Source organism: Cariama cristata, unplaced genomic scaffold, assembly GCF_000690535.1.
Source record: "Cariama cristata isolate BGI_N322 unplaced genomic scaffold, ASM69053v1 scaffold19445, whole genome shotgun sequence".
NCBI classification, from domain to species: domain Eukaryota; kingdom Metazoa; phylum Chordata; class Aves; order Cariamiformes; family Cariamidae; genus Cariama; species Cariama cristata.
In genome coordinates this window covers 17,754-27,984 of record NW_009616047.1, presented here as the reverse complement: position 1 = coordinate 27,984, position 10,231 = coordinate 17,754, and the positions used below count along the sequence as shown (strand labels likewise).

General features: G+C 51.2%; 1 protein-coding gene across 1 annotated transcript in view; it reads left to right on the top strand.

Annotated features, from left to right (window-relative positions):
- The window catches only part of FRMD4A (FERM domain containing 4A), a 34,024-nt gene extending 25,332 nt beyond the window's left edge, over positions 1-8,692 (top strand). The window contains exons 9-11 of the mRNA XM_009700046.1: positions 1,165-2,024; positions 4,583-4,679; positions 8,590-8,692. Coding sequence (XP_009698348.1) covers positions 1,165-2,024; positions 4,583-4,679; positions 8,590-8,692 — 1,060 coding nt within the window. The remainder of the gene's footprint in view (positions 1-1,164; positions 2,025-4,582; positions 4,680-8,589) is intronic.
- The last annotated feature ends 1,539 nt before the right edge of the window (positions 8,693-10,231 follow it).

Genomic DNA, 10,231 nt, shown 5'->3' with positions numbered 1-10,231 from the left:
AACTCCATGGACACTGCGAGAAGCAGAGCTGAGGCAAAGCTGTGTACTGTTAGGTATCCTGCCCTAAGGGGTGGTGCTAACATCATTTAGCTCGGCATAAATCAAGAATCATGCCAACACATCCGACTCGGGCCGAGATGATACAAGGCATTAAGGCCCTGGGTTAAGTTTGTTACAAGTTTTTGGCTGAGAGTACCTTTCAAGAGTGCAATGTTTATTAACACTGGAGCCGAACTGCGTGAGAAATGAGGCTGGCACAGTGCTTGAGAAGTGGCCGTGACAGGGTAGGGGCCATTTGGGTGTTTGAAACAACCATTGCTCAGTCTGTGGCTCATTCATGAGCCCTGGCCTTGGCCATCCATTATGCGGGGGTGTGACTCGTCGCGGGGTGTTCCTGCTCCTTGGATGGACGGCTGAAGCTCTCCAAACAGCTGGGGTGAATAGAGACCACCCAGACTTGGCTGTGAATCGAGCCTTGTAAACTTGCGATTCGGGGTGGTTGCCTGAAGGGCTGTCACCCACTGATAGTCTTACACACGCTACCCATGGCTGGGCCCCAGTAAAACCTAGTTGCTTGACGGAGGTGACTTTTTCAAAGGCCAGTGGAGAAATAACTGCATTCTGGGCTGAGTATGGGCAGTCTGTCTCTCTGTCTCATACCAGGTGGATTGTACCTGTGCAGGGCATTCACAAGCCACTTGCAAGGGAATCCCACCACCTTTGGGGCGAAGGGCTTGGGATTTGCAGAGCTGGGGTGAGGTGAACCTGGTATCACAGGGATGGTGCTGATTCAAACAGCTCTGCCACGGGGCCACAGCAGCAAAGCCGGGGCTTGAGGTGCCCTTCAGACTGGGTCTTTCCCAGGGTGGCAAGCCACAGAGGCATTGGGCTTGATAAAGGCGTATGTCCTACATGGTGCTGCAGGCTGAATGCCATCACCAAGGAGACTGGAGAGGAGCAGGAATAGGACTGAATCACCCCAAACCCTACAGCTGGGAAGCAGGTTGCTTTGCAGACAGCAGCCGCACACAGTGCTGGAGGGGTCCAGGTTTTCAGTGCCCTCAGATTCCCTTGCCAGCGAGGCTGGCCTTGTGTGTGGAAGGGGATGGGGAGTGCTTCGTCCTGATGACTTACCAGTCTGGATTTTCTTCCTGGTACCTGCAGGTCAGTAGACATCAGCCCGACCAGACTGCACAGCTTAGCTCAGCACTTTAGACACCGGAGCTCCAGTTTGGAGTCACAAGGCAAACTCCTCGGCTCAGAAAATGAGACAGGGAGCCCTGATTTCTACACCCCAAGGACTCGTAGCAGTAACGGCTCTGACCCCATGGACGACTGCTCTTCCTGCACCAGCCATTCCAGCTCTGAGCACTACTACCCCGCTCAGATGAACCCCAACTACTCCACCCTGGCAGAGGACTCCCCATCGAAAGCCAGAGAGCGGCAGAGGCAGAGGCACAAATCAGCGGGCAACCTGGTCTCTTCCAGTTCAGGGAGCATGCCCAACCTGGCTGCGAGGAACGGGACGGGGCACCACCGCGTCTACCTGCACAGCCAGAGCCAACCCTCTTCCCAGTACAGGATCAAAGAGTATCCCCTGTACATCGAGGGCAGCTCCACACCCGTGGTGGTGCGGAGCCTGGAGAACGACCAGGAGGGACACTACAGCGTGAAAGCACAATTCAAAACCTCCAACTCCTACACAGCGGGGGGGATGTTTAAGGAGAACTGGCACGGGGATGAAGTGGACTCCGTCAGGCTGACCCCCTCCCGCTCCCAAATCATAAGGACTCCATCTCTGGGCAGGGAGGGCCATGAGAAAGGCTCGGGTAGGACTGCCGTGTCGGATGAGCTGCGGCTCTGGTACCAGCGGTCCACAGCCTCCCACAAGGAGCACAGCCGCCTGTCGCACACGAGCTCCACTTCCTCGGACAGCAGCTCCCAGTACAGCACATCTTCGCAAAGCACCTTTGTGGCGCACAGCCGGGTCACGAGAATGCCTCAGATGTGTAAAGCAACATCAGGTGAGAGCTGGGCCCGGGCAAAGGCATGGGAGGGATGGGGGGCTTCATGCAGCCTGGATTCGTGCCAGGCATTATAGCCCAGCTGGAGAGCAATGCCAGGCCGTAGCACGTTACCTGGCCTTTACGTGCTGCTTCACCTCAGCTTCACTGAGCCCCTGTAGGTGCAACGCTGAGGGGCAAGCTTTGTCCAAGACACTCATCGGGTGAGAATTTTTTTCCATGGAAATCATCACTTTGCAATGATGGGCTCAAAAGGCAGGGAGGGACTGAAGCCCTGTTGTTGCCAGGTCGTTCCTCAGAGTGCAGCTGGGTTTTGGGTGATGGCACTAGGGACCAAACATGGAGAAACCGTGGCAGGGGGTCACTCGTAGTAATCACAGCAAGGGGAGCGATGAAGCAAGCGGGGGCTCAGCACAGACTAGCAGGATGAATGTCCTCGGTGAAACACCAAAACCATGAGAGAGGTTAAGTGGGGAGTGTTCCAGCCCCTCCACCCTCCATGAAAATGTTTGAGCGATGACATCTTTGTGTGCTGCTGAGACTTGGTTTTCCCATGCAGCTCCAGTAGCTCTGCTGATAATATCCCAAAATTCAGAGCACTTCAGTTTGCAGTATTGTGCCTCTCTGTCATGTACAGAGCTTTGCACTCCTCTGTGCTGTTAATATTAAATGGTAAGAAAACAGTCAAATTCATTAAACTGAGGAGGCCACTATGTGTTATGAAACAGTCCAAGGTTAAATATTTACTGGCCATCAGTCACCGCTGGACAAGCCAGTCTGGATAGATCAAGGACTTGCTAAAATACCAAGTCCAGCCCCACATGGACGGGATTGCCGGTTAATCAGAGTTTGCACTGTGCCCATCGCCACCCTTCCGCATGTGGAAGACACCATTGCTCCTGCCTCGCTTTCCGCAGGCCCTCGCGGCCTCCCTGAGCGGACCAGTGCATCATCCACCCATGCTGGCTGTTGGCCTTCTGACATCCCAGCATGCTGCCCAGTCCACGGTGACCACCACGCTGACACCAGTGGGGCTCTGTACTCGCTGCCAACTCCAGTGTGGAGTCAGAGAGGCCGTTTGACACCAGGCTCCCTGTGGGCCTCCAACAGCTGCCCAAGAAGAGGCCAATTTATGTGTGATGCCAATGCTTGCAGGAAGCCCAGATGTGGACCAAGACACAGTCGAGTAGCTGCTGGAACCATCCTGTGTCTCCATTTGAAAATCTGTCTTCCCCCCTCTTTGATTAATGGGCATTTCTGTTCCACCCAGCAACAGAAAATGCTTGAACCCTGGAAAACTTTGCCTTGCTTAGCTTTGGAAACCGTACCAGTTCAGTTAAGTAATCTAGAAAGAAAAATGGTGGGGCTGGGGGAAGAGCACGTAAAAACCGCTGTCAATTAGTCCATTCCCCCACCCAGCTGGGTGTTTAAATCTAAATGTGGTATCTGGGCAGCACAGGAGTAGGTGGGCTCAGCAATCACGGCTGGTCGCAACCAGTTGGCAGTGTAGATTGGGTTTGCACTTCCCAGTTACAGCTGTGGGCGGATACTGACCTTGGGGGCTGTCAGCTCCAAGGAGCAGACTAAAATTTTTCTCTTCAAGCATCATTTGGCAGCAGCTAAAAAATTTAAGAGCACAGAAGGGGATGCCAGGTAGAAACATCCATCATTTTAGCTGATCAGCCCTAGCCGATAGGTCTATGGACCTCACGCTGTCCTTCAAAGAGGATCATACTTCTAGGCATATATTAAATTCAGAGGGTCAACACTGTATGGACTTGAGGAGGAGGAAAGATTGGTCAGGTGGATTTCTTAGCTAGACCCTCACTGGGGAAACTCCCCCAGAACCACTGCCAATGGTACATTTTTAGTCCAGCATGCTTCTGTCTCTGTTGAAGGAGAAGGAAGATAAGCCTTCCTCTGATCCCACAGTAGTAGTGTCAGCAAAGCCAAACTTCAGGTTTTTTACAAGTGCACAGTGAAAGGTAGTTGTAGCTTTTGATATCTTCAGAGCTGTCTTCCTCCTTTGCACATGAAGCAGAGTACTTACTTGTCCAGACTCTTGCCACTGCCAGCCCTGGCTCCTAGGGACACAGAGCATCTCCCACCACCCCTAGAAACAGGAGGTTGAGCCTGACAGGCTGGGGGTCTCCTCCAGTTCAGGTCCTGTGGAGATGTGCAGCCAGGCCCTCCCAGTCCAGGCAGCAGCAAAAACCGATGAGCTTTCATGCTGGGAGAAGTGTGGTGGCTCCCAGGCAGGCTCAGGAGAGTCCGGGTGCCTGTGTTCAGCTGGAGGTCAGGCTGAAACAAAGCATTCCTGTAGAGCTGAGGGAGGATCCAGCCCATGGCAGGCAGCAGCGTCAGCAGTAGGCTGGCTGCTCCTGTGCCGCATTCAGGCACGGCCATCCGGGAATAGGATGAGGTCTGACTCCCAGGTTGTGTTTACTCACAGCCGGACATGTTCCTGCTGGTCTGACCAGTTGATGCTTCTGAACCACCCTGACCCTTGCGCCCTCACCTCACCGGTTATTTTTCTCCACCCTTTGGTTGTTTTTCAGCTGCCTTACCTCACAGCCAGAGGAGTTCAACACCGTCGAGTGAACTAGCAGCCACGCCGCCGGGCAGTCCTCACCACATTCTCGCATGGCAGACTGGGTGAGTGTCTGTAGGATCGGGTTAGAGAATTCACCTCGCTCAGTGCTGGTGAGAAAAACCCTCCCCACACACAAGCAAAGGGAGAGCATAGGTATGGGGAACATTTTCCAGGTGCCCCGTAGCCTACACCCACACAGGGCATTCCCAGCCTCCCACCCGTGCTCTCGTAGCGGTGGAGCTCTAGTTCAGGCTGACAAGGACACGGCCGTGCCACCCGCACCCAGCAGCACTGCGCCAAGCAGTGCTGGATCCACAGGGGAAGAAGCTTTGCAGGTTCTTCCTGCTCGGACAGTCTCCTTCCTCCAATTTTTGGTATGCCAGAAGAGCTGATCTTTTTTTTAGCAACCATCACACTGGCTGCAGACCAAGGAGATCCTTGTTGTAAAGGCAAGGTTAGGTGCCTACCACATTTGTGTATGCAATAACTACGTTTTTCTGCTAGGTTTTCCCTAGCAATGTGTCTTAATGACTATTAAGTGCATCTTTTTTCAGCTACCACAAACAACATGCTTTGCCAAAGCATGAGTGAGTCATTACACACAGGTAGCCATTACTCATGTAAATATAGTAATTGGGTTCTTTGGCACCTCTTTGTGCGGCAGGGAGTTCCAAGAGTAAACAAAAAGCCTTTTGCAAGCTCCCATGGGTATTCTCTAGCAATCTCCTGTAATTCTGTCCTGCCACATGAAATAAAGATCATTTCCAGATCCCATCTAACTCAGTATGTCCCAGATTTCTGCATCTAAATTGCGTTTGGTGAGATCAGGTAGAAAGTTTCAGACTACAGTCCTCAAAATACCATAGGCCCTTGAGTAGGGAAACAGGTATCATCCCCTGAGTTGTGAACTGGGACCGGTAACTTTGCAAACGTTTTGCTGCGCAGCCCCTGGAAAATCTCATGCTCTTTAATTTCTTCTGGTCACCTATGACCAAGTTTGACCTCCGGTTTTACTCCAGCACTGCTCGTGACTGCACTTTAAAATGGAGATGAGGAGAACAATAACCACAACCCCCTTAGGCCTACCTTGAATTTTAAATTCACACTTTTGACATCCAGCTTCACATGGTCCTTGCATGTGCTTCTAGCTTTAGAACAGGAGAATTTTCCTGGTCCCATTTCACAAAAAGTCAAGGGATGGCAAGATAGGCAAAATGGCAGCCGTCTTTACTGAAATTTGCACCGCTAAGGGTTTGAGTCTAGACTCAAATCTTAGTCTCAGTCTCCATCCCAATCCTAATTCCTCTAAATATCTCCATGATGATCAGAAGTAAAACTGGTGAGCAGCCAGCTGAAAAATCCATTTGGAAAATCCCAACTTTTCTTATTTTTCCATTCAGGAAAGCTCCTGCACACTGTCTCTCATAGCAAAAATGCATCAAACCAAATTCTCAGCTGGTGAAAGTAAAGTTATAGCTTGTTGTAGAAGATTTATAGCTCAGGCCCTGCACCAACCACCACTGCAAAAAGAACTGGAGACAAATCAGCACTTATTTCATGCCTGAGCGTAACACCCGAGGCGTATGTTTAGATAAAGTTTGCCATTAGATGCACAACACTAACTCCCACGCTGCAGGAGCAGGCTGTGCCCACCCAGCACAACTCAAAAGATTGACAGTTCTCCCCAACATGTTTTTGTGTCACTAACTTTTTCTAAAGATGATTCATCAACTTGTTTCCCTACTGGATTAATAAGCTCGTAACAATGTCTGTGTCACTTCTTTTCTTTAACATTTCCTCTCTCCTCTTTCCTCCTTTTTTGCTCTCCTTTGTTCAGAGAAGCAACAGACAACTCACCCACTATGGATGAGTCTCAGTCTCCAACCCACCAAAGTACTGATGAATAGAGGTATAGTAAGGGAACGTTTTGTTCTTTCATCCTTCTGCCTTATAGTCCGTGAACACAGTGCGAATAACCGGCATCCCGCTGTCCCAGAGGAGCAGCCCTTTTAATTGTGTGCCCGTTTGTTTGGCAACAAGGCTTCCTTCAGCTCTTGGAAGAACAATTTGAAAGCATCTCGAAGCCTTCTCTGTGCCTTTTCAGCAAGCTTGCGGCTGTGGTCCTTTCCCCTGTGAAAGAGGACATTGGGCCAGCCCGCTCTGCACTCCTGCAGAGGTTGAACAGGCACAGAGAGCAGGTGGTAGTGACAAATTTGTGGCTGGGGACATTTCAAAGCAGCATGGGCAAAGTGCTGCGGGGAAGAGTCTGGGAGCAGCGTGGCGGGGGGACAAGCTCGGGTAAACGCGGGCCTCGGAGGAGCTGGACTGAGCTCCCGGCAATGCTCCAGCCGTGGCACCGAGCATCCTTTTCTCCTCCTTCCCTACCGCAGAGCAGAGCTGTGAAGCAGAGGCTGTTAGCAGCAGCGAGGTTTCATGGAACGAGGAGCAACCCTGGCCCTGTTCCTGTGGGAAGACAGAGGGGGAAGGGTGGAGGGAACAAAAAAAACCCTCAGAGTATTTCTATTTTAATTAAACTGCCTTCGCTGTCTGACACTCTCATTTGAATCCACAACCATTCACAGCTGGCATCTGTCAAGTATTTCAAGCCCAGCTTTCTAGAGATAACCCATAAACCTCTGTATTCCAGCACAGAGCTGGGAAACAAAAGGCTCTTTAGCATGCAGATGGTGATGCCCTTGCTCAGGTTCCTCCCAGACACCAGTCCCAGGGAAACCAGGTGGAAAACAGAGCAGAGGAAGCAGAAACTGATGGACTGCATCAGATGCGAGATCAGTCCTGAGAGACGGGGAGGGAGAATCCCATGATAAATCCCACAGTAAAAAAGATAGAAAATGCATCTCCAACTTTTGGCCTCAGTCTCTTGTTTGGAAGTTGGCTCGAATCAAAGTGTGAGGGAGGGACATCAGTTCTGAATATTACTATGCAGATATAGCAGTCACTTTTCAAAATATCAAGATTTTGACCTCAGTGCTTTCCTCTGGCAAGGAGCTCCACAGACTAAGCCAGGAGCCGACCCTGATCAGAGCTCTTAAGATAAATAGCAAAGAAACTTCTCAGCAACTGTCTCGTCTGCTCAGTACAGGCAAACAAAAAGCCATGCAGTAGAAGCAGGAGTAGCTTGTCAAGAGAGGAGCCCCAAGATGAGGACTAGGCTACCTACAACAAAACACGGTCCTTTCCACATTGGACCTGGCACCCTCTCACTAGTCGCTTCCTAGCTCATCCCTGGAAAGCCACGTAACTCTGGGATTGCCAGGTGATGCACAAGCCTCTGCCCAGAGCAGAAGTGCTACAGAAAAGCACCACCACCACCCTCCTTCCACACTCCCCCTGGGTAATTCAGTCTGTGGCCAAGAGGACTTGCTCCCTGGAGAGCATCCTACTGAAAAATCTCTTCACGCCAGCTTACTGCTGGGCAGGAAAGCAGGACAGAGCCCCTTAGGCAAGGCAGAGCGCTGCTGCTGTACCTGGGGAGGGACGGGGCTGCACACAGAGAAAGCGGAGGCAGGTGTGGTACCACATGTGGTGGGATGGACACGGCCGGCAGAGTCGGCCACCAGCTCTCGCTCTCCAGCAGCCACTTGGCTCTCTTCTTGTGCATCCTGCCAGCAGCGGGCTGAAAGCACAGCAACTCTGCCTGCTGCCATTCCAGCATCCAAAACTCATGACACCCTGGCTGCAAGAGAGGCTGCCGGAGCTCGGCTTTCTCCTGCCGCCTCGCACTGGGAGGGCTGCTGGGGTGAACGGGATTGCTGGGCAAGAGCAAACTGGGTCAAAGCAGGGTCCTGCATGCTGAGCCACCACAAACGTCAGTTGTGGGGTTTCCTGGAGAGTGCAGTGGGGTCTGTGAATATCCTGCATTCCTTCCCACCCATAATACGATGTTTTATGCCCATGGTTGAACCTTCCAGGAGCCCTCCTTGTCATAACTAAGTTTCCTTTCTCCTGCAGGAGCTACAACGATAGCTGTTTCCTGGATTCTCCCCTCTATCCAGAATTAGCAGATGTCCAGTGGTATGGGCAGGAAAAAGCCAAGCCTGGGACTCTAGTGTGAACCCCTGACCTCAAGTTAATCACATCAATGCCATTCTGAGATCACCTCACTGCCTCTCATTTGCCTTACCCAGATGCACTGTCACCCAGCACCAGCTTCAACTCTTAAGCACTTTTCTCACGATGCAATTCAAGACGACATTTACAAAACACCGGCCCTGAGACATCCACCACGACAGCGACGGACCGCAGTGTATCCCACTGCCAGACTGGTGCACGTCCCTCCCACAGCCCGCAGGGCGGCGGGTGCAGATGAGCAGCCATCTTCATAGTCAGTCGGCAATTTAAAAATTGATTTTCCTTTGAAATGATGAAAGCCTTTCAAGACTTACATCAAATCTTATCGTTCTGCGGCATGTAACAGCAGTAAGATTTCCATGACCTGCGATCTGAAGCCAAGAGAGCATTAGTTTAAAGGAGGGGGGGTAAATGGGACAGAGACTAAGAAATGGGTATCATAGTCCTGAAAACGCATCTGTTAGGAAACAGTAAAATCCCATCGCTTCAAAGACATGTCAGAGTCTCGCACTCAGATCTGCACTGCCAAAGATCGCCACACCAACGTCAGCAGGATGCGTTTGCTCAGCAAGTTCTAGCTACAAGAACATCTCTCTCATTTAACTCAATGGCAGACACAATCACCTCCTGTAAAACGGCATTTCCTTCTTCGCTTGGTGCCCACCTACATGCAAGCAAAACAGCCCAGTGTGCTGAAGACACGCTGGAGGTCTGGGATGGTATCGCAGCATCGCTGTCTACAAGCTACTATTACACTGGACAAACACGGTTTACAAAGGCATTATCTAAAGCAGAGGCAAGCACTGCTACTCACAGCATCTCTGGGGCTGGCACAGGTTGCACACCCATCCATAAAGAGCTTGGGGTTGTGTTGGTTGTTTTTTAATACTCTGATGAAGATAAAAATTGCCAAAAAACCCTTCCTACAACCAGATACAGCCAATAAATGCTAATCGATTTCTGCACAAAGCGTTAACGTGAAATCAAAGGGAAAGCACATCGCAATCTAATTGACACGGTAAAGCTGCATTAACATATCTGTTCCGCTCATCTTCCCTTCGTTAGCACCAGTGTAGCAAAGGGCTCGTCACCCGGCGCGCTGCTGTGTGGGAGAACCGGTCTGTCGGGAAACGAAAGGCTCGGCGGCGGGGTTGAACAACCGGCAGACTGGGGAAACGCTCCCCTTGCGAGAAGCGACCGCGAGAAAGAGAAGCAACCGAACGAAGTGTTGGACACGAGCGAGAGCTGCCTGCTGATACCAAAAGGAATCGTACGAGAGCGTCACGGAAGGAGCTGCAAGTTTACACATACTTTTGAGCAATGCTTTATACATGTCAAGCCATGGAACTTTCAAAGGCCTCAAAGACACTTTTGTAATGAACAAGTGCACAATCTAGGTGGATGTTGAAGCTGGCACATCTAGTCTTCATTGCGGTGCTATGCTGTTTTTATTGCCACTAGATGGGGGGAGGTACCCGGCCTTCCCCCGTTTGTGCGTGCAAACGATGATTTCCTATGGGAA